This window comes from Podarcis cretensis (genome assembly GCF_951804945.1).
Source record: "Podarcis cretensis genome assembly, chromosome: 14".
Taxonomy (NCBI): Eukaryota; Metazoa; Chordata; class Lepidosauria; order Squamata; family Lacertidae; genus Podarcis; species Podarcis cretensis.
The window spans coordinates 37,539,458-37,563,472 of NC_137183.1; the positions used below are offsets into that span (position 1 = coordinate 37,539,458).

General features: G+C 45.0%; 2 protein-coding genes across 11 annotated transcripts in view; one reads left to right on the top strand and one right to left on the bottom strand.

Annotated features, from left to right (window-relative positions):
• The window catches only part of NLRC3 (NLR family CARD domain containing 3), a 32,271-nt gene extending 24,044 nt beyond the window's left edge, over positions 1-8,227 (bottom strand). The window contains exons 1-5 of one of the 4 annotated variants that reach the window (XM_079952357.1): positions 8,032-8,227; positions 5,072-5,124; positions 4,467-4,684; positions 1,061-1,122; positions 271-415 (exon numbers count right to left, since the gene is read on the bottom strand). In XM_079952357.1, the coding sequence (XP_079808483.1) occupies positions 271-277 (7 nt within the window). In that variant the 5' untranslated portion in view covers positions 278-415; positions 1,061-1,122; positions 4,467-4,684; positions 5,072-5,124; positions 8,032-8,227. Of the gene's footprint in view, positions 1-270; positions 416-1,060; positions 1,123-3,843; positions 3,929-4,466; positions 5,020-5,071; positions 5,125-8,031 lie in introns of those variants that run through there. The other 3 variants (XM_079952358.1, XM_079952359.1, XM_079952356.1) reach the window with 3 other exon arrangements.
• A 1,107-nt stretch (positions 8,228-9,334) lies between these two features.
• DECR2 (2,4-dienoyl-CoA reductase 2) lies at positions 9,335-22,503 on the top strand. 7 transcript variants are annotated; one of them, XR_013832883.1, is made up of 11 exons: positions 9,398-9,423; positions 12,700-12,813; positions 14,230-14,298; positions 14,987-15,038; positions 16,271-16,406; positions 17,339-17,463; positions 17,714-17,807; positions 19,110-19,214; positions 20,983-21,200; positions 21,750-21,799; positions 21,898-22,503. XR_013832883.1 is itself a non-coding variant. In XM_079952442.1 (11 exons), the coding sequence occupies exons 1-10, from the start codon at positions 9,413-9,415 to the stop codon at positions 21,782-21,784; spliced, it is 930 nt and encodes a 309-aa protein (XP_079808568.1). In that variant the 5' UTR covers positions 9,398-9,412; the 3' UTR covers positions 21,785-21,799; positions 21,898-22,503. The 7 variants fall into 7 exon arrangements, 6 of the variants coding, with proteins under 6 accessions (XP_079808570.1, XP_079808568.1, XP_079808569.1 ...); XM_079952442.1 differs by having other exon boundaries at positions 20,983-21,171; XM_079952444.1 differs by lacking the exon at positions 21,750-21,799 and having other exon boundaries at positions 9,335-9,477; positions 20,983-21,171.
• The last annotated feature ends 1,512 nt before the right edge of the window (positions 22,504-24,015 follow it).

Below are 24,015 nucleotides of genomic sequence, written 5' to 3' on the forward strand. Positions count from 1 at the left end.
TGTGGGGAAATGCAGGTTTTTGTTACAGTTTTGTTGACATAATTAGGGGGACCAAATTTCAAAGGAGGAACTTGAATCCATGTCATTGTTCACACAGACATGGATCCCCAGGATGCCGGAGGTAGAGAAATCAAGTCTTTTTCTATCATTGAGTTGGTGGGCGAAACCCTCCTCAAAAATAATGAGCAGGAGGAGGGGAAATAAATTTCTCCAAATTTGGGGGAAAGGGGTTTCTGCCTACCTTGCTAGCAGGATCGACTGCCCACTTACCATCCATCGGGGGTTTGCTCTGACCATCACCTGGAGCACCTGAACGAGCACCTGCACGTGGGGGATGCAGGTCAGAGATTCTACTTCACCCTGCTCTGTCCATGCTGCATGTGGAGATTCCCTGGGCTAGCCTTTCTCCATGGTTCTGCTGGAGAAGGAAGGGAGGCCATAGTTTGCAAGTGATGGATAGAGAGACAGAAAGCAGAAGTGGACTGGGTACCTTCAGACAATGGTTTGATATTGCAATTGGATAACGGAAGTATCACAAGCGGATCGTTGCAACTGGGTTTCCCCCACTTATCAGATTTCCCTCAGAAAGGCTAAATCTGTATTAAATGGGGGGATTTGGCAATAGTAGTTAGGTGGATGGAGTCTGCTCTGAGCAGCATTAGCATTGGGTACAACCCAAAGACTTTTCAAGGAACAGGGAAGATGCAATGATAAATGCTGTTGGTTTTTGTTTGCTTAGTTTTCCTGGTTTGTTTGTCATTTCATTCTTTAAAAAATCTGATATATTCTTTTTTTCCTTTTTCTTTTTAAACTGTCTTCAGTTTCAGATGGAGGGAAAGGCAGGGTTAAAAAGAAAACCCTTTTAAACAAATACAGAGTAATCCAGCTTCGGCTCATAATGGCATTTTACAAGTTGCATAGCTGAGTCATTCAGATACACATAGCTTAGATAATACATATGCTCTCCTAACCTGCAGGGAGTCTGCTATGGATGCACAAGGCTGGCATCCCTCCCAGCTTATGACTCAGGAACTTATCACACTTGACTTGGCTGAATTACCTGCCATGGACGCTGCCCCACTGCTTATAAATAATTCTTTCAAGTGTTCGTGTGATTGGCCTCTGAAATGAGAATAGATTATGCCGTTCAAGGCATCACCTAACTAAATAATCAGACATCCTTAACACCTTCTTATAAATACCACTGGCTTGGAAATGCAACTGAACTTTCCTGCAAAGTAGTTTGAAGCTGTGGGTTTTCTTGGCATGTGATTAACTTATCACATCCCCTGCGCCCTATTTGCATTAAGGCTGCCCCCTTTGGAGATGATCTCATCTAAGTCCAGCAGTTCACATTATCAGCCCCACTCTGCAGCCAGCCCAGTGATGACGAAATGGGTTGAGGGGGAAAAGTGGTTGTTGGGCAATCTCTCTCACCAACAGATTTTTCCCTTTAAATGCCAAACAAAACAAAAAAATCAGTGGGGGTTGGGAATAAAAAAATTGTAGAGTCAGAAGGAACCCTGAGGATCATCCAGTCCAAACCTCTGCAATGCAGGAATCTGCAGCTGCCCCAGACGGGGATCGAACCTGCAACCTTGGTGTTATCAGCACCACGCTCTAACCAGAGCCATCTTTCCCATAGGACTTAGTGGTGCCTCGCACCAGGGCGCCGGCCTCTCAGGGGGGCCCCAGCAAGTGGGGGAGCTGCGCAGCTTTGCCGGCGACCTCGCCTTTCCCTGCACGCCCGCCAGCTGCACCCCGCCAACCATAAGGCTGGCAGATGTGCAGCTTCCCTCCCAAGCCTCTGCAGGGATAGCTCTCCTCCTGAGGAGGCTTGGGAGGGAAGCTGCGCTCTCCTGCCACGGAGGCTTGGGAGGGGCGCAACTTTCCTCCCAAGCCTCTGCAGGAATCACTCTCCCGCAGCGGCATGGGGGAGAGGTGTGTTAGTTTCTGTTTGCCACTGTGCAGCTGCTTAGAGTCACAGGACTCTGTTTACATTCCAGACACATTCCATACTGTTGGAAGTCTCATGGGAGAGGAGACGGATGTGACGTTACTGGTTTCCTGTTCCTTTGTTCCTTTATTGTTCAGTTGCTCTCTGCTCTCACAGGGAGAGGATGTATTTTTCTTTGCTGTCTGCGTAGTAAAAAATAAAGCATAGCGATGTAGCCATAAATCTCATCACTTCCGCATGCTGCTGGATTCTCTGCTGGATGGGAATGTCCCTGAGGCCTCATCAATGGCTCAGGTCGTTAATTTCGTCAGGGGCGATTCCGAAGGCTTGGCCGGAGGAAAATGAGCTTTATCAGCTTGGCCAAGCAGAGATCCCGACAAGTTGAGCCCCCCCCCCCCAATGGCTGGCAGTGCACAGCTATGGCCACCCCAACATTACCCGTGGTAATTTGGGGGCGCTGGGCAGATATTTGCACCCCGGCGCCACATCTGCTGAAGTCAGCCCTGGCTCTAACCGACTGAGCTGTCCAGGTTTTGAGCCCCATTATGCCTCATTCTGTGCTCCCGACTATCTAGCTCAAGGGAGCACCTGCCCCCTACAGAACAGCATCTGCTTTGAATGAAGAAGGCCCCAGGTTCATTCCGTGGCATCTTCAGGAAGAGTAGGAGAAGACCCCAGTTTTAGAAGCCTGGAAAGGTGCCATGTGCACATCAAGTGACTAAACAAATACCGGTATCAGCAGCATGACAGCAAAATTTTGATATACTCATCCAGACTCATTCTTAAAACACAGAAATGTGTGTGTCTTTACATAGGTTCTATATATAATTTGTTCCTACTACTCATTCAGAGAAACTACAGTTTAACTTTGTTTTTACATATCTCAGACTCAATTCATAATTGGAACTGGCTGTGTGGATGGCTCTGCAAAAACGTGGCTAAGAACAGGCGGCTCCAGTGTGGCAGGCTGCATTTGGAAAGTGGCTCCTTTGGCAACGACCCTGACGTGTTCCCTGCTTTCTTTACACAGTTTATGCAGAGGAGTTCAACAGAGCAGGAGCTTTGTGGGGAATCGCTTCTCACAAAGGGTGAAAAGCATTGCGGATGCCAGTGAACTACTAGGACAAATTCAAGGTGTTAGTCCTAGCATAGAAAGCCTGAAATGGGTTGCAATCGAAGTATCTAGAAGAGTGAACAAATTAAGTGAATTTGGATATGCAAAAGATATTTAAAATAAATTTAAGGAACCGCAGAAAGAGGGGGAAAGAAGTCAAGTTTTGAAATGCTAAAATGTCTGTAAAATTATTGAAATGTATAAATCTGAAATTCATAAATAAAATAAAAATAAGAGTGACAGGGCCTTTTTAGTGCCCTTTTGCCAGTGGTAGTAGTGGCTGCTATTATTATATTTGTTTATATACGCTGCAGACTGGGAACCAGTTTGGCTTACACAAATTAAAACACAGATTCCTGCATTACACAGGGTTGGAGTATATGACCCCTGGAATTTACTGACCCCTTGATCAGCTTATTAAGCTAACAAAGCTTGAGTCGTCCCCCAACCCAAATTCTTGGGCGTGCAATTGAAATAAAGTGAAGAAATATCAATATATAATCAACATTTGTTAATCATCCATCACTGTGATTAATGTGAATCATAAAATATAAAAAAGAAGGAAGTAAAACAAGTATTCCATCAATAATGATAATATGCATTTTGTTTTTTCTAATGAGATGGAATTCAGAGGTTCCTCATTGGCAAGGGAAATGCATCAATATTGTCTGTCTCTTTATTACCTACCTTTCACCATAAGGCCCCAGGGAGGGCTACAACATTTAAATAACATTTAAAACAATCTGAAGCTCATAAAAAAAACCCACCATACCTTATAAATTTCTTTTCCACCCAAGCCTCATTCCATCTGCCCTTTTGACCCCGTTGTCTTTATTCACCCCCTGCACAGATCCATCAACCCAGGGGCAGGCTTTGGTAATCTTTTGTAATATGGCGCCCTGCGCAAGGCCAAAATTTGGTGACCCCCAAACCGATATTCTCAATTATGGATCTCCCCGATTTTGCACCCCCTCAGCTCAGCACTCTTTGCAAGGGAAGTATCAGCACTGCCCTAAATTTGGCGCTGCATCAACCACTTTGGGAAAACCCAGGTATAAATAGACAGCTATGGGGGAAGAGGCGGAGGAGGGATGGAAGAAAAGGTCAGTGTAAAAAAACAAAAACCAAAGCAAGCATCATGTAAATGAAAAAAATGCAACAATACATAAGTGCATTCTTAGGTCTGCTGTTTATAGAACAAGTTTCAACATTTATAATACCTGCATGAGAAGCTGGAGACTGCATCTTTTAAGTGCAACTTTCAGGGAAATGTAAGAATGAACCCCACCCAAGGACCTGAGAAGGATTTTTCTTTCTTTTCCGCTTAATAAATTGGCAAGAACCCATCCCAACCCTATGAAAATCAATCACACCATTTCCCCCCCCCCCTCTTACCTTCTCCACAAATGCAGCAGGAATGGGAAACTTTAGGGAGCCATGGAAGGAAAGTCAGTGGAATAGAATTATGGATTGATGTAATGTTTTCCTTTTCCCCCTTCCTTTTCTTTCAGTTTGTTCCTTTTTATTCTTCAGTTCTGTATTTTGCTCTCTTATAAATTCATAAATACATATATTTTTAATGCCTCCGTTTCTTGCAGACTCCCCGGGGTTTTCTGTTAAGACAGGTGTCACATTTTGAGCCTTCCAGCAAAGGCCACTGCAACCTGCTTCAAAGTTACCTTGTCAGAACCAGGATGCTTCCTGGGTAACTTGAATGCACTTGTCTTGATGGCCTGAACTGAAAGAAAACGTGTCGTTTCCAGTAAGACCTTCTATCTATTAGGATTCCTTCCAAACATTTTGCAGTTTGCTTACGGCAAAGATGAATTTTAGCATCTTTTGAACGCCCTCGGTTCAAGGAAAGTAGAATTATAAAGAAGACTGAGCCACACAGATAACTACGGATTTCCTTGTCTCTGTATTGCTGCTGCTGCTGTTTCAGTTGAGTTGCTTTCTTTCCGTCTCATTCTTTTTTAAATAAATAAAAAAATGCTACTCACCTCTTCCTGTGCTGTGGGTCTCGTTTGATCTTCCTTCCTGTTCATTTCAAAAGCTGCAAGACAACCCAGCACAGAAGGGTGACCACTACAGGAAAAAAAGACGTAGCCCACACTTGCCAGGAACTAGCAAAGTTATGAGTGTCTGGCATTGTGCTACCAGGCACAGAGAAAACAATTTCCCATGCTTGCTCAACAGGGCATTTTGGTACCCAAAGGGGAAAATCCACACCACCCCCACCCTATGATTAATTCACATGGCGCAGCGCTGGTCCAAGACATTTTGCTGCCTGGTGTCCTCCCTATCCCCAACTCAAGATGCAATATATCAACAGACCAAAATAAATACATAAATATCACAAACAACTCTCTCTCTACCTGCTACAGAAATACAGGGGTGTGGTATTATCTGCATCAGGGGTAGCCAACATGGTGCCCTCTTGTTGTTGTTGAGACTACAGTTCTCATCATCTTTAACCAGAGGCCTGGCTAGCAGAGGCTGATGGGAGTTGTTGTCCAATATCATTTGAAGGGCATCAACATTGACTGGCAGCAGGTCTCCAGGTTTCAGACAGTGAGTCTTTCCCAGCCTTACCTGAGGATTCTGGGGGTGGAACCTGGGACCTCCGACATGCAAAGCAGATGCTACATAACTAACAATTTGCTGTCTTTTCCTGGCACCTAAGATCTGCTGCCCCACTCTGCCTAATGGTAGGGACTTGAGACACAGTACATTAAGGAGATCTCCTGCAGAATCCTCATCCATGTCTTTAATGGTCGGTTTCATTATATTGGGGAAATACATTCTATTAGGAGGGAATGTTTTGCAAAAAATGTGTATATTAGGCAAGATTGTATACAAAAATGTGTGTAATAGGATAAATGCACACTAAAATACAGGTGCAGTTGCATAAGGACTTTGAAAAATATACTATCACAAACAGATTTTAAGACTGGAAAAAATGAGACAGACTTGCCCATTTCTAGTAATCATTGAACTTTAAAAACAACCTACTGTTGTTTTTAACAGCTGAGTGGAATTGAATTTTGCAAACAATGCCGAATTTTGCATTTGTAAAATTCAAGCAAACATAAAATTGTGGAGCACACACTGCCTGGCCTCCCCATCACATTGTCTGGACCAAGAATTCTAGATCATCATTTTTTCTAAGGCATTGTCGCACTGCACAGGCTATGGCATGACACCAAACCAACATGCAGACAGGATGTTGAGAACCACGTATTTGTTGGGAGGTTGTTGTGGGAGGACTCTCTGTTCACCACTTGCTACAAAAGGATCAATTGACAGAAAACAAATTAACATGTGTTTTTCACGAGACCCTCCAGAAGCAGCTGTTTCCTCCCCTGAAGGTGAATGGGTTATAGATGGAGCATCAATCAATATGAAGTACTTGGGGGGGGGAGCCCCAACTGACCCAGATAGAGCTGAAACTTTTGCAAATATTTCAAAACCTGGCAGCATTCCAAACTTGTACCTGCAAATTCTGAATGCTAAATTTAAAAGCTGACTTCGCACTTTGAATGTGAAATAATTTGCCTTAATGTTTGAAATGAAAACAGTGCTGCCATTTCTTGACTGTTTCCAATCTAATTTGTTTCCAATTCCAATTTTCTAATTTGTTTCCAATTCCAATTTTCCAATAAAATGCCGTTATAGTCTAAATTATAAATAACCGGGAAAACAATGGAATCTATTTCTTGTATTGACACCCCACCTTTTTCTCAAAGGAGCTCAAGGGTGGAGTACATGGTTCCTCCCTCTTCATTTAATCCCCACAGCAGCCCTGTGAAGTAGGCTAGGTGGAGAGGCAGTGACTGGTCCAAGGCCATCCAGTGAGCATCATGGCTGAGTGAGGATTTGAGAAAACAATAATCTGTCATTCTTGATCCACAAATTGCCGAGTCAGTAACTCCTTTAAATTAAGAAGATTCTGCACTTGTTAATGGAACAGAATCAGCTTACATAAATGCAGCTATTTTTGCTTCTCTGGTTAATAGACCTTGACACACATATAAGCTCAATGCGGCAGATCATAATTAAAAATAACATGTGCAGGAAAGGGGATTCATTATTTCCTAGTATGAATGTACTGCTTAAGAGCCTCTTACCTGAAGAGGTTTTGTACCTAACTTGAATGTCTTTTACTCAAGTGAAATAATTGGAAACCATTTTCAGCCATAATAAAGACACAGGTAGAATTGAGGGTTGATCTACAGATGACAAAATATCGAGTACCACTTGAAAGTTACTTAATGGGCAAAAATTGAGGCTTCTGTAGCAGCCTGGAGAAGTCCAATTTTAATACATTTTGAGACTAGGTGATTACAGACAGATTACTTTCATTCTTGTTGTGCTCATTCTCTTTTCTCCAATCCACTGTCAACATTTAGGGTTTAAATTCATTGGGCAGTGAGTGGTCTTTCTGTGTGCGTCACTGTGTTTTCACGCCTGTATGCTTATGTTACTCTCTACTTTATAAAATTACACCTAAAAGCATCAAAACTCTTTCTACACTGTCAAGGTGGTTTTTCCCCTCTTGTATTTGTTCCTCACAATTACCAATGGCCTATCACCATTGCATTTTTTGTTGAGTCACAGACCCCATCTGCATTCTGCATTTATAGCAGTATGACACCACTTTAAACAGTGATGCCGTTCACAGAACAAAACCTCTAATTTTTCAGGCTGTGTGTACGCAGAATATATCTAAAGCTCACCCCACAAAGAATCCTAGGAACCCTAGTTTACCCCTCAAAAAGCTACAATTCCCAGCACCTTTAATGAACTACAGTTCACATGATTCTTTAAATGCATTGTGTGTTTGCAGCCTTATTTACAGCCAACCTATTCTGAATGTAGCCAGGTGGGAGTGGTTTTGCTTTTCAAATACGTTTTGCGTGTACATCTGTGCATCCTTAGGCAGACTGATCATTTTGATTACCTTTTTAAAAGCATGCATGAGAGAGGCACTCTTCACATACTCAGAGGCATTCTAGTCTAGAATCGTAGAGTTTGAAGGGATCCCAAGAGTCATCTTGTCCAAACCCCTGCAATGCAGGAATCTCAACTCAAAACATCCATGACAGATGGTCATCCAACATCTGCTTAAGAACTCCAAGGAAAGAGAGTCCACAACCTCCTGAGTCCTGAGGGAGTCCGTTCCACTGTCCAACAGCTCTTACAGTCAGAAAGTTCTCCCTGATGTTGAGTCAGAATCTCCTTTCTTGTACCTTGAAGACATTGGTTTTGGTCCTACCCTCCGGAGCAGGAGAAAACAAGCATGCTCCCTCCCTTCGGATATTTGAAGACGGCTATCATATCTCCTCTTATCCTGGCTAAACATACTCAGCTCCCTCAACCATTCCTCATAAGGAATTCCTTTATTAATTCCTTTATTATCTTGGCCGCCCTCCTCTGCACGCGTTCCAACATCCTGCTTAAATTGTAGTGCCCAGAACCGGACACAGGACTTCATTCGGGGTCTGACCAAGGCAGAAAACATACTTCTAGAATTGCTAGAATTTATAAAAGTAAAGCGGCTACCCTCTATCAGCCACAAGCACCCCACTGTTTCCTTCTAAAAGGATTCCTTAATTCCTGAGCGCCCAATACATTTCTTCACATGGCTGAGCTGTTGCCAATGTAGACAACATTAAACTAGTTGGGCTATGGTTCACACTATATGAAATATACTCGGAGTCGAGAGTGAATTTCATGCTCTTTATTCAGCTCATAGTGGTGAGGAGGAATGGAAGTTCCCCCAGAATGTCAACTTTATATACATTATTTAACACAATGGGCCCCACGTGATTGGCTAATTTCGGGATTCTCCTGTAGGCCAATCAGGTTGCGGATTCACTTCCACCTGGAGCTGGATTGGGTGGCTCCTGTGGACCAATCAGACTGCTGCATTCTGGATCCTATTGTTCTAGGACCAATCAGACTGCTGCATTTTGGATCCTATTCAACTCAGTACATAACACTATACCTTTAAAGCACCATTCCCCCCCCTCAAATAGCCCTGGGCACCGCAGTTTCTTAAGAGTTGCTCAGAATTGTACCTCTGAGAAGGATAAACTACATTGCCCAGAATTCTTTGAGGGAGCGGCGGGAAATGTGCTTCTCCATGCAGGGTTGGGGGCTTTTTAAACAAAGGGGGGGAAACGGCCAAGGCCTAGAAGTCCCCCCACGCCAAGGCAGGAAAGCTTTACCAGGAAGGGGACGACGACGAGCGGCTTTGCTACCGCTGGGTAAGGGAACTACGCATCCCACAATGCCCTTGGGTGGCCGAGTGCCTCTGGTCGGGAACTACAATTCCCAGCATGCTTTGCGGGTGAGTCGTGCGCGCAGGTATACTGTTGTTCGTACGAAGTCCGCGGCTGGCCAGGTAAGTGAGAGGCGAGCCGCCTGAGGGGATTCGGCCGCGGCGGCGTTAGGACTGCCCTGAGCCCCCGAAAATAGAGAGAGTAAGAAGAAGATAAGTAAAGGAGGGCGAAGAGGCCCCCCCCGCAGCGTTTCTATGAGGGGGGGCCGGATTCCCAAATTTGAGACAGCCATTCAGCTCCCTTCCCCCCACAACATGTGGGGCTCTAGCTTCAATGCTCTGTAATCCTGGAGCATTAATCCTAAAGCAGTAACACTTAAAGGCATTGTCACTGTTTGGTTTATAGACTTCCCCCACCACACACCCTTAGAAAGGCTTCTCAAAAGGTGATTTGCATTGTTTAATCGGTACAGAAAAACAGTAGCATGCTAAAAATATAAGACTAAAAAAGAAAAAAAGATTTCTTATAAAAGCCAAGCTGTATTAATATTTTTATTCTTATTTTATGGACCTAGATACCCCAGCCTTTTAGAAAGACTTCTCAGAAAGTGATTCACAAATTATTTACCCAGGGATCTAGATAAAATAACAATATAATGTCCACGGTATAACAGTGAAATGTGCACAGTAGAAAGGGTTTGTTGTAGAAGCCAGCAAGCATGCATGTTTTTTAAAAAATAAAAATTAAAGTACAGTGGTGCCTCTGATTACGTACTTAATTCGTTCCGGAGGTCCGTTCTTAACCTGAAACTGTTCTTAACCTGAAGCACCACTTTAGCTAATGGGGCCTCCCACTGCTGCCACGCCGCCACCATGCGATTTCTGTTCTCATCCTGAAGCAAAGTTCTTAACCTGAGGTACTATTTCTGAGTTAGCGGAGTCTGTAACCTGAAGTATATGTAACCCGAGGTACCACTGTAATCCTAAATAGCCTTGCTGAAAGGAATTGTTTTAAAAGCACTCTTAAAAGCAGAAAGGTTTTGATGGGTTTGCTTAGGCAGCGTTGCTGCACATGGGTGCCTTACGAAGTTTATAAAGCAGGCAGAGTACTTAGAGCCTCAAAGAGCTTATAGACTGACATTGAAGGGGAAAGACTAATGCGGGAGTTACCCATTCTTAAAACCTGGTTACATCTGCTGGAGTAGCATAGAAGCTGAGAGACTGAGCAATGAATCTATGAGTTTGAATTTCTTCTGTGCTACTAGGCAGCCCATTTGCAGTATGTGGGGGAAGAATACTGACTTGCCCTTACTGGATTGTTGTGTAAGGATTGCACAACTAGATGAAGCCTGCGAAGTGCTTCAGATGTGATATAAAGGTTAAGCTGGATAATTCATTAACTATCTACTATTAGTTAAGCAACACCATCCTTAAGGATGTGAGGATTGCCTGAGTCCTTCTAACCCAGCTAGATTGCTTAGATCAGTAGTCTTCAACCTTTTCAGACCCAAGATCCACTTTTAACCCAAACATTCATTTGGGAACTCCTTTCTTAATATCTTGCCATATATTTGCATGATGGTAGTGCTCCTGCTGTGACCCACCTTGCATCAGGCCGTGACCCAGTAGAAGACCAGTGGCTTGAATTGCCTGGAGTAAAACTATGGGTTGATCCTTGTGTTGCAGAGCGAACTGGCCTCTGCTAGAAGTTCGGCTGCTGGTCCCATGCTGTAGTACATTCTTCCAGTAAATATTTGGCAGGTATCCTTGCTTTTGTTATTTTTAATCTATAGTTTATTAGATATTTTCACATTATTGAGGTAAAACAGTACAGTCTCATATTCTCTCCCCAACTTCCTCCTGGTTATAGCATTTTCCTTTCTAATGTTCTGTTGTTTGGTGAATAGTACAGGGTTCAGGCTCACATGCTCTGATAATAATTAGGATAAATGAGCGTCAATGCTCTGCTTTAGTCCCAGATTAAAAATTGCTATATTGAAGAAGTTTCCACCTCTGTTGTGCCTTCAACTTCTAAATGTGATTACTGCTTGGTGGAGAGTTCCATAAATGCACTGGAAGTTAGTCTTGGAAGTTAGTCTTCTTATGTAATTTGTAGAGCAGGATTTTCTCATGGGCTGGTAGGTGTAGATTTGACTTCCAAAAATATTGGAAGAATTTTTTTTTTTACACCAAGGGGCCTATGCAACTGTTTATTTTTTTCTTGAGTAGAGGTTGGTTTGGATGTTTCTTATATTTCTGTGTTGCTGCACAGCACCCTGAATTTTATGAGAGGGTAGTATATAAATTAAATAATTTGGTGTGGAGGAAGACAAATAAACCAAAAAGGATGCCAAAGATATATCTCCACTGATTTCTGGAATGCATTATTTGCTAATATCCAACCATTTTCTGATAAGCTTGGCAGGGAAAGCTTGTTAGAGCTGAGGGAGCTGAAAATGTTTACCCAGGGGAAGAGATAATTAAGAGTTGATACATCAGCTGCCTTCAAATATTTGAATGGCTGTCACATATCTGATGAAGCAAATTCATCCTCTGTTTATTAATTTAAAGCATTTCTACCCAACTCTTCAGCCAAAATGTTTCCCAGAGCAGCTTAGACTTCAGCGAAGGAAACCAAGACAGTCACTCCCTTTCAGACCTGCAGTCTAGAAGGCATGGCACAAAAAGCACTCCTAAATTTTAAAAAATGCATGTGTGGGGTTGGTGCAAGAGTCAGTTGGTCATCAAGCACAAGGATCACATTGATATAGAAATAGTATAATTTTTTATGTAATTGTATTTGTATACATTATAAAAAATTATAAATAAAACATTTACAAACAAAACATTTCTACCAGTAGGATGCGGGGGGGGGGGGGCAGTGCACAGGAAGGAAACAAGGTTGGAAGGGGGGCACAGTTGGAAAAAGATTAAGAAACACTGGTATATAGTATTGAGTGTTTTATCCATGCACATGGTTTTTATTACAGTTTATTAACAACATTTTTCTATAAGAAACTAAGTGCATAACATTAAGTTCCAATCTTTTTATTAACGAACTCACATTTCACCCTAATTATTTGGAGGGTATGTGTGCATGTTAGACTAGAAATGATAATTTGAAGTTGCCTTCAGTTCTATCAGTCAAGAATGAAGCTGCCTGGCCATGGGTAATCTTGGATATGAAGTACGTCTCTTTGCCTCCCAGCTGTTTCTTCGTAGATCAGGTCAGCTGGCAGCATGTGCTGGGCATAGTGATCATTACGTAATTTGGGGCTTTATGGAAATATTGCTGGTTCTTTCTCCCTCTCAGGACTTGTGATGGCTGTGTCTTATTTTCTGCAGAACTGTCTTGGAAGTCATGTCCCAGCTAGGCTTTGCTTGCCAGCCTCCTCCTGATGTTGACACTGATGACTGTCTTCCGGAATACTCCTACCTCTTCAGTCCAGACATTCTCAAGTGAGTACTACGAAGTACTCAAACACTGCTTTGAAACCTTTATCTAGATTAATTTCCCCTGTGCGATTTTCATTCCTCACCTCTGCTATATCTACCTCCTCACCTGCTCCTCTTGATCTTTGGTGTTAGTCAATTTATAGTTGGTGTTGGCATATTAATAGTGGTGTGTTGCTTATTTTAACTTGTGTTCTTTAAAAAAAAAAGTGAGTAGGAGTAGGAGTCAGAGTAGCCACAAAACAGTGTGTTTTGTAATAAAATAAAATATTAGGAAGATGTGAGATGCATCTTCAGAGCTCAGGAAATCATCTTTACTGAGCCCTCCTTTCAGATTTTGTACCAACAGTTTACATGTTGTCAAAGATAGGGAAATGTCACATTTTAAAAATACTGTCAGAGACACATTTAAACTAGAATAAGGTACACGTGGCATAAGAGACGAAGGGCTCAAATATCTCTCCCAGAGGCAAAACTGATGCATCATAAGATGGATTTTGTGCAGTTTCAGTTTATCTTTTCATACTATCCTCTTCATTCCCTGCTAGTATAAGCCTCCTTCAAGCTTGGAATGGCTGTTTGCTTTGTAGAAATATGTCCATGTCTTAGGCCTGCTTGAAAGTACATTGCTCTCATCTCTAAAGATTTCTAAAGGTGCAATTTTTAGTCACAGCCTCTACCAGCAGCAGATCCAGTGTGCTTTTTATTTACTTCTGAGAGTTCATATTTTTCCACTCAAACAGAATTCCTTATTAGGTATGTGTTTATGCCACTACTTGTAGCAAAACAGGTATTCTGTAGCAGCTGAAAATGTTGGATGGTTTTGCCTTTTGAGGGCTCATGCAATTGAATTGGGCAAGTGGTTATCTTTTTGCCTAATCTACTTCACGAGACTCCTGTGAGGCCTCAATTACTTTCAGTACAAGCGTGACAAATCAAGACTGACTCTTAGCATATTAGTAAACTGTCTTCCCATTTAAGACATGCATTTCATAGTATAGTGGTACCTCAGGTTAAGTACTTAATTCGTTCCGGAGGTCCATACTTAACCTGAAACTGTTCTTAACCTGAAGCACCACTTTAGCTAATGGGGCCTCCTGCTGCTGCCGTGCCACCGGAGCCCGATTTCTGTTCTCGTCCTGAAGCAAAGTTCTTAACCTGAAGCACTATTTCTGGGTTAGCAGAGTCTGTAACCTGAAGCGTATGTAACCTGAGGTACCACTGTACAAGTGACATCTACTAAGTGGAGGATGCAGGAAACCTCTGGTCTGCCTGGGATTGATGTGGTCTGACCTGACTGAATTTCCCTCATCCATCCTTTTTGTATGTGTCACGATCTTCACTGATGCTGCTCTTTCTGAACGTGCATTATGAAAAGTCTATATGGATCCCACTGGTTTCAGGCGTCTTCTTTCTTTCTAGGGGCAAAGTTGCATTCATCACTGGCGGCAGCTCCGGCATTGGATTCCGCACAGCTGAGATTCTGATGAGGTATGGACACTCTGGTGCGCGAGCAGCTTGGCCTTACTTAGCTTGCGATGCTTTTGGTCTCTGCTGTATTCTCCTGCAGCAGCTGCCAGCCTGTTCCTAGGAAGCAAGTCCTCCCTTCCCTTTGCAGCTGCATCGTGCTTTGTGCCATTTGTGTTGTCTGCAGCTTTTCTGCAATGTGTGTCCTACAACATGTGGTGAGATGTGCCATGGAACTGCAGTCGTTTGGGGTTCTCCACTGCATATATCAGGACGTATCTCTGCACTTTGCATGATCACTGCAGGAACGCCCAGTTGCCATGTAGCAGCCTGGTTGGAAGGAAAGGTGGCAGGATGTTATCAAGGAGAGTTGTCCCCCCAAAACACACACACACACATACTTGTGAAAAATCTGAATGCACAGCTCCACATCCTGGGAGAAGAACACAAGCCCCACTAAGCATAACCAAATTAAATATACAAATGACTATATCTAAAACCTATCCAAACTGCACAGTATTGGCCAGTGTTAATACCTGAGCTTTATGGTTTCTGGGTTATCCAATCTGATGGCAGATTGCAGGTACACATGGAGATCTCACAAGCATACTGAATCCCCACGGCTGGTAGCAGAGGTGTGTCTGAGTAGACAAGCGAGTGATGAGCACAAGGTGTTCTGTGTCACCCTCACCATCTAAGGTTTTGCTTGCAGGCATGGCTGCCATACTATCATTGCCAGCAGGAACCTTCAGAGGCTAACAGAGGTGAGTGGACGGGAGACTGTCATCCCTTTCAGATGCAAAGCAAGGCCTTGGCAGAGGCAGTTCTGCTGGAGTCACCTGTCTCAAGCAACAGATTGGGGAGGTGTTGAGGATGGTATAGACCAGCGGTTCTTAAAACTTTTTTCTCTGGGCCACACTTTCAGAATAAAAATTTGCTCGCTCCACACCAAATTTCTTATTGATGAGAAATACATTGGAAAACAACACTGGCAAGTTTAAACACACCTCACTTAAATGAAGTTTAAACACACCTCACTTAAATGTTTCTTTGATTGCCTTTGAATCTTCCTGCCACACTTGCCACCCTCTCCGATGTGGCCTCACCCTTGACAAGCACTGGCATACACGGAAGGCAGATGGATCTGATCTGTGGGCACTCTTGTGCAAGATCTGTTCAAAGGAAGAAAAGTTTCACAAGACAATGGCTTCCTTCTTCTTTAAGTTAAGAAAAAGGTGGTAGATAGGAGAACTTGTGAGTGAGGCCTGAAGAAAACTTGGAAGCTGGGGACGGAGGGAAGAAAATCCTAAACTGTGTTTCTCTCTTAGGACAAACTGCCCCACTAACCTCAGTCTGCCACCAGCCAGCCCCTACTTACCTGTCTTCTTACATTCAGTCTAGGGATGGAACAGCCAATCAGCTTCCTTCTCCTTAGTCTCAGGGTTGGCCTTGCAGAACTGAGCAGGGGGGAGAAGGACAAAACTAAAACTAGTTGGCTCTGTCACTGACTGTGACGCCACCTACTGTTGGTCTCCCCATCTTCCACCCAAATCGTTGCAGAAATGCAGAGAATTGAGATTGGGGGAAATAAGAAATGTAGGGAACAAAAACTGCAAGATCCATTCTTGTCTACCTACAACTGAGATGTGATCCCTCCCATGAATATTTGTTGTCATCTTAAATGCTCCTGGGTGCACAGCCCTTAGTATACCACATCATAGATCCTCAGAGGTGAGCCTCTTTTTCCACGTAAGAGGTACCTGAAACGTTTCACAGAAGCCTTTTGAGAACCTTCCTAAACAATGCAATATGTTGCTGAAACCAGGAAGGGTTTCCCCATCCAACAGCACAGCAGGTGCGTAACATGGAAATGTTGCCCTAATTCTTGACACAAATCCCTTTTCCCAGTCTGTTATGTGTCCAGCTCGCCATGCTGCAGCAAAAAGACAGAAGAGGGTGGTCATTTATTACCGAATATTCTTTTCCTTTTTTATAGGCTGCCAAGAAACTGTCAGTGGCCACTGGCCAGCGATGCCTGCCCCTCACTCTGGATGTCAGGCAGCCACAGATGATCATGGCAGCCGTGGATGAGGCCCTCAAGGAATTTGAGAGGATTGATATCCTTGTCAACAGTAAGTTATTTGCGTCAGCAGAGGACATTCATGGGGCGTACTGCTGGCCACCTGTCTGCAAGCTGGAAAAAACTGCTCACTGTTGCATGCTCTGGGAGGGTGGTCCTTGAGGGTACTGGCAGGGCTGTTTTAGTAGGAGGCCAGGAATAGGAAACATTTTTCAGCCCAAGGGCCACATGACCTTCTGAGAAACCTTCTGAGAGCCATATTCCAGAGGTGTTTGGCGGGGGGGGGCAAGGGCAAAAGTGGGCAGAGCAATGAACGTAAACTAGTTGCTCTGCAAACACACTCTCCCCAGCTGCGCTCCCCCCCCCCCCCGGTAAATCAAGTAAATAAATAAAAAATACTTAACTAAAAGTAGAAAAAAACCAGAACATTCGAAATTGAAAGGCTCGCTGAGGTCACTTGAATGATGTTGTGGCGCATTCTAGCAATGCAACTGGAAACCTGACTGAGCAATAGGCGTGGCTTCTGCAAACTGGCCAATTGCGTCGCAGATAGCTCAGTTCTGGAACAGGACAGGTATAGGCGTGGCTTCCGCAAACTGGCCAATTGCGTCGCAGATAGCTCAGTTCTGGAACAGGACAGGTGGTTGTCCTTCCCCTTCACTGCCCCCCCCCCCCAAATCCTGGCTACACCAATGCACATACCCCTCTCTTGCTTGTCCAGGCAAGCAAGAGGCATCCTTGAAGTTAAAGAAAACATCCCATCCAGGCAAAAGCAGGGCCATTGAAGGGTGTGGCTTGGGGCTGGATAAAGGGGTCCTGAAGGGTTGCATCAGGAACCTAGGCTGGATGTTCCCCACCCCTGTAGTAAGCAGTGGAATGGAGTGGTTTCTGATGCCACAGCAGGCCCATGGCATGTCCTTGTACCAGCCACGCCTGCCTTGCCATGCTGATTCAGTCTCCAACTTCTCTCTCCCTTGTCCCCAGATGCTGCTGGAAACTTCCTGTGCCCAGCCAGTGCTCTGTCCTTCAATGCCTACAAAACTGTGATTGAGATCGACACCTTGGGAACATTCAACGTCTCCAAAGTGCTGTATGAGAAGTGTTTCCGCGTAAGTTTCTCTCCTCCGTAAGAGGCTTTTCTCCCTGCGGACAGAGACGTTCCTCAGCTCCTGCGCTCTAGGGTCAATTGCCCTGGGCAGGGGTAGGGGAGCTTTTTTTTAACACCTGATGGACACGTTCCCTTCAAGAAAAGAATATGGGGGAAGGTTTCTATTTATGCCAGCAATGTTCATTTTGGGTTGTGTCTCCTGCATTTGCTGTTAATTCTTTCCCAGAGCTGACTTTATTTTGTTGATCTAGGACCATGGCGGAGTCATTGTCAATATCTCGGCAACCCTGAGCTACAGAGGTCAGGCTCTCCAGGTGCATGCAGGGACAGCTAAGGCAGCCATAGGTATCGTAAGCAATTTGGCTCCCATTCTCATCTACACCCTTAATCGAGTTTTATTCCACTCCCTGTCCCTCCCACCCAACTGCAAGTTATGGTGTTCTGGCACCACCTACAGTCTGGAAGAGATGTTGCAGTTTCCAGATTGAGCAACAGAGAAGCCTTCTGGCCCACAGTGATAATTTGTCCTGGGAAGACCACTTCTAGGACATGAGTGCCCCTTCCCCCCCCCCCCGTCTGATTTTTTAAAAGAAGAGTTGCCATCTGCAAATGCATATAGTCTTATCATATTGACTGTGTCTGGATGTAATGCTAAGCCATGGTTTGCTGTGTTTTTATTATGTTGAAAGCCACTCAAAGTGGCTGGAGCAACCCAGTCAGATGGGCGGGGTATAAATAATGAAAGTATTGTTGTTGTTGTTGTTGTTGTTGTTGTTGTTGTTGTTGTTGTTGTTGTTGTTGTTGTTATGGGAAAGTTCTGCTCTAGATTAATTGCAGTTCAGCATGTCGTCTGAACTCCAAACAGTGGTTCACCTTAACTTCAGTTAGTGAAAACAAGCTGGCTTCATCAGTTATGGTTTGACATTAGCTCATTTCAACAGTTTGTCCAGGTTCAAGCAAAATGGTTAATCAAAAACAGAAGCAAAAGCTTCCGAAGTCAAATTTGTAACTGTGCTGGAGGAGGAAGGGAAGGTGTATGAGTGCTTGGCTCGTTCTCTTGGCACTAAACTAGGCTTCCTCAACCTCAGCCCTCCAGATGTTTTTGAGACTACAATTCCCATCATCCCTGACCACTGGTCCTGCTAGCTAGGGATCATGGGAGTTGTAGGCCAAAAACATCTGGAGGGCCGAGGTTGAGGAAGCCTGCACTTAACCATTAACATCTGAATCAGCCCAATGTCTTGTCAAGGGTTTTGAAAATTCAGCTGGCCTTCATTCATTGTTTTCTGTGTGGTGGGTTTCACTATTTCTTTTCTTCTTGTGAAGTGCTGAATGGCTTGAGAAATTCTGTTTGTTTTGCTTCTGTTTATTATCCTAATAATATATATTTTTAACTCACATACATGCAATGTAATTCTTCCCTGTGCAAAAGGAGAATTCCATTCCAGCTTGTTGTGGATAGGGCCTCTTTCAATCACCAAGAGACAGTGCTTTTGCAGGGGCAGAGTTGATGCGGGGAGGGTCGTGCCTTATGAATGGTCAAGAACCAGATTTAGATTTGATGACTTTACAGTCCCTTCTAGCGCTATAATTCTTAGCTTTTCAAGATTTGCTCTTGAACCTCTCTGTCTGTCTTCTCCCTTACAGATTCAATGACAAAACATCTGGCTGTGGAATGGGGTCCTAATGGAATCAGAGTGAATAGCTTGGCGCCAGGTCCTATTTCGGGTACAGAGGGTCACCGCCGCTTAGGTAAAGCATTAAATATAATTTGAAGTGCTGTCTGTGTCTGTGTGATTTACCTGGAAAAATAACAACTGGGGAGACCACCCAGCTATGAAGGTCACTGGGCAACCTTGGACCAGTCACCTCTCTCACAAGGTTGTTTTAGGAGTAAAGTGGGGGAGAATGCATGCCATCTTTACCTCTTTGGGGGAAGAGCACAGCGTAAATAAATTAAAGTAAATAGGCATGCCTATACTATCCATTAGGGACGTGGGTGGCGCTGTGGGTTAAACCACAGAGCCTAGGACTTGACGATCAGAAAGTCGACAGTTCGAATCCCCGTGATGGGGTGAGCTCCTGTTGCTCGGTCCCTGCTCCTGCCAACCTAGCAGTTTGAAAGCACGTCAAATTGCAAGTAGATAAATAGGTACTCTGGCGGGAAGGTAAACGGCGTTTCCATGCGCTGCTCTACTTCGCCAGAAGCGGCTTAGTCATGCTGGCCACATGACCCGGAAAATGAACGCCGGCTCCCTCGGACAATAAAGCGAGATGAGCACCGCAACCCCAGAGTCGGTCACAACTGGACCTAATGGTCAGGAATCCCTTTACTTTATACTATCCATTAGAATTTCCAGGGTGGATGGTTCATAAGATTTAATAAAATTCAGTAGATGACTTGAATCAAGACTTGTTAGATTGAGACTCGATGAACTTGCAGTGAAACACTTCCAACAATCTGTGCCAAGCAGGTAATCGGACAATGTTATTTATACTCAAACATCACAGAGCATTTGGAGTTGCTTTTACAATAGGGGTGGCTAACAGAGGTGCAGACCACATACATACATTCGGACTACCCCCTCTCTGCTTGTAAGCCAATCAGCTGAGGAGAATGGGGTTTTTCCCCCTTTGCAGCTAAGCAATGAGGTACAAAGGGGAGGGAGAGAAAAGAAAGGCCATTTTTAAAAGGGGGGGACTCTCCTCCCTTTGAGGCTCCACCATTGGAATAAGGTCTTAGTGCTTAGGAAACGTGAAGGAGTTCTTCAGGAGATGTTGGGCTTTGTTCTTTTTTGTGGGCTTCCCAGAGTAATCTGGTTGCCACTGTGAAAACAGAATCCTGGTTTAGATGGCACATCTGTGCTGAGGGACCTGCAACAACAAGGCCTTGTTGTTAATGTTTAAAGCTCTGAACAACTTGGGACCAGGTTTCAATTTGTATTCTTCTACAGTGGTACCTCGGGTTACATACGCTTCAGGTTACGGACGCTTCAGGTTGCAGACTCCGCTAACCCAGAAATAGTGCTTCAGGTTAAGAACTTTGCTTCAGGAGGAGAACAGAAATCGTGCTCTGGTGGCGCAGCGGCAGCAGGAGGCCCCATTAGCTAAAATGGTGCTTCAGGTTAAGAACAGTTTCAGGTTAAGAACGGACCTCCGGAACGAATTAAGTACTTAACCTGAGGTACCACTGTATGCTGGTTTTCATGTTGCATTTTTTGTTTTAACGATACTGTTTATGATGTACACCACTTAGAGCCAGTGTGCCGCAGTGGTTGGAGTGTTGGACTAGCAGTCCCCACTCGGCCTTGAGGCTCCCTGGGTGTTCTCGGGCTATTTGCTCACTCTAAGCCTAACCTGCCTCACAGGGCTGTTGTGGGGATAAAATGGGGAGGGGGGAGGAGAACTACATAGGCCACTTTGAGCTCTTTGAAGGAAAGGTGCACTACAAATGCAATAAATAAAAATTATGTATGCCATTTTGAAGCAAAGACATTGCTTTCCTCCTCCTTGTTTTTAGTTCAGCCTCACCCGGAAGCACAAAACCTCTTTCGGAATATCCCCCTCCAGCGGGTGGGGAACAAGACGGAGATTGCCCATAGCGTCCTGTACCTGGCCAGCCCCCTCGCCTCGTATGTGAGCGGCACAACCCTGGTGGTGGACGGCGGGGCCTGGATGACCTCTGAGAACAACTTCCCCGCACTGTTGGGTATTGCCTCACACTCTGCTAAGCTCTAGGTGACGTTTCTTTCCCCCTCTGTGGGACTGGAAGCAGGGGCGTTGCTAGGTACTCAAATAAAATAAAATAAAAATAAAGAGGCTGCAGGGCCATGGCGGGGCGGGGGTGTGCATGTGCTGCGGTGCACACATTTGCACTGAATTAGTACATGCTCATGTGTCTGTATGGATGCAAACACACTTTGCAGCATGCTCAACAGCCCATTAAGAATTGGAGAGAAAAGAAAAGAAATAGTCCTTTAATAAAAGGGGAGGGAGAAGCAGGGTTATCCAGAGAACCCAGCACAGAAGACCTGGGGCCTGGCTACCCCCTAGCAACGTCCCTGATTAGATAGTTATAAAGCAGGCTTGGGGAACCTTTGGCCCTCGAGATGTTGTCAGACCACTACTCCCATCAGCCTCAGCAAGCATGGCCAATGGCCAGGGATGATGGGAGTTGTAGTTCAGCAACATCTGGAGAACCAGAGGTCCCCCACACCTGTTGTAAAGGTCCTTGTGTCAAGAAAGCCACAGTCTTCAGGTGAGAATTTTTGTCATGTGCCCCTCCAGTGCAGGGGGAAGCAGAAGATAAATTGGAGGAATGAAAGTAGATCCACAAGGTATTCTGATTCTCAAGTTATTTAACATTTGCAACAATTTCAGCTGCTTGCTTTGGATTCCATCTCAGTTTTTCTCCAACCTCCTCTCTCTCTTACAGGTGTCTGGGCTACAGAATTAAAGAAAGAGAAATGAAACATGACCCTGGGAACCTGACAGATGGGACACTGCAACTTCGACGCTACTCTCCGCAGAGCCAAAGGAGTCAGCCACTCGCCTCCTCTAGCAGCAAGATAACTTTTAGACAACAGTGGTAATGGTACTGTTTGAGATTGATGCTGGGCGCAGAGGCTAGGAGGTTGCAGCCTATTATATTCTCACCTAAAAGCTTTCTCTTGAATGCCCATGAATGCCTTGTGTGGCACAAAACCGTTGTCTGCAGTGGCAGCCTGGAAGAACAGAGATTTGGCTTGATTTACATTTAAACCTTGGCATCCTTTGCTTTGCCTGTGCTGTTTACCATCTGAGCCTTTTTGTCAAGGAAAGGGATGAGTGTGTCTGTCCGTCTGTGTTGTGTATCTGCCCCTCCAGCCTGAATCCTCTCCACCTCTAATCTTCATGGTTCTGGACCAAACAGGGTGATTCTGCACTTTTTTGCCAATGCTCTTTATTTTTCTGTTAGGAGAAATACCTCTCTCCCCATCAAAAAAAAAACAAAAAACCAACACTCTTCTTTTTTATCTAATAAATTCCATATGCAATATTTGCTTCTTGCTAAGCTTGTGCTTTCAGTATTGTTCCAGTTCCTAAAGCAGCATGCTTTTCCTATGAGAGTCTCTGCTCCTTGAAGGAAGAATTCATTATTCCCCTCGATGATACTGTACTGCATTATGCTACGCTCCCTAAAATGGCACTTTATGAGTTGCAGTCAGCACTCAAACATGAGCTGCATTTGGGTGATCACATCTTGGCTTAATAAGCTGCAACATGCACAAGCTTCATGAACCCACATGTGAACCCTTTGCTCCCGCTCCACTGCCCTTTGCATGAGAGGGGAGAAGGCTTCAGCTAACCATGGTTTCCTGTTACATCCGAACCCGGTTAGTGACTCTCAAATAAGCTGGAATACAAAACCATGGTATAAAGTTGCCTTCTAGGTCCTGGCTTTTTTGGAAGCCACCAACCACAGTCTTCTTGTTTGGGTGTAACAGGAAGCTGTGGTTACCTTCAGCTTCCTGTCAAAGCTGCCGCTTTGCCGTGCGTTTGTGGGGAGGGCTCTTTCCCCTGCTAGCCCATTCTCCATCCTGGGCTTGGGGACGGGCCCCATACTCCACCTCAGCATAAAAGACTCCAAGGAGGCCCGGGACACTGCTGCTGCCGCTTTGCCGGTGAGTCTTGGGGAGGACCGCTCCCCCTGCAAGCCCATTATCCATCTTGGGCTTGGGGACGGGCCCCAGACTCCACCTCAGCATAAAAGACTCCAAGGAGGCCCGGGACACTGCTGCTGCCGCTTTGCCGGTGAGTCTTGGGGAGGACCGCTCCCCCTGCAAGCCCATTCTCCACCTTGGGAGGTATGGCGGTGGGGGCAGATGTCATAGGCGAAGGGGATCGAGATACGGATATGCTCGTACCCCTTCCAATCTGCGCCCCATGCCGAGAGACAAGGGTAGGGTGAGCAAGGATTACTCACCTCCGTCACTGGTGTTGTGCAATGCCAGGTCTATAGGCAACAAAACCGCCACCCTGCGAGATTTCTTCACCTTGCAGGGGGTTGACCTGGCATGTGTGACTGAGACCTGGGTGCGCGAAGGGGATACTGTTACCTTACGAGAGATGGCGCCCCCGGGTTTCTCCGTCCTCCACCAGTCGCAGACTGTGGGCCGGGGGGGAGGGGTGGCGTTATTAATCCGGGAAGATTGTTCTTTCAGGGCTCTACCATCGCCATCGATCCCCGGCATTGAATGTGTTGGCCTAGTGTGGGGCTCCGAGGTGAGCTTGGCTGGTGTACCGGCCACCTAGCGCACCAGCAGCCACCCTGTCAGGCCTGCTGGAGGCGGTGGCCGGCTGGGCCTTGGAGTTCCCTAACCTATTGGTATTGGGGGACTTCAACATCCATGCTGATGCCACTCCCTCCTCACAGGCTCTGGACCTGGTGTCTTCCATGGCGACACTAGGGCTCTCCCAGTTTGTTTCGGGCCCCACACATCAAGCAGGCCATACGCTGGATTTGATCTTTGGCGTCGGTATAGATGTGATCATGTTTCCTTCGATGAAGGTG

Coding starts and splice junctions, on each gene's coding strand:
- DECR2 (XM_079952442.1), top strand. Junction 12,814..14,229: donor TTCAGTCCAGACATTCTCAA/GTGAGTACTACG, acceptor CTTTCTTTCTAG/GGGCAAAGTTGCATTCATCA. Junction 19,215..20,982: donor AGAGGGTCACCGCCGCTTAG/GTAAAGCATTAA, acceptor CCTTGTTTTTAG/TTCAGCCTCACCCGGAAGCA.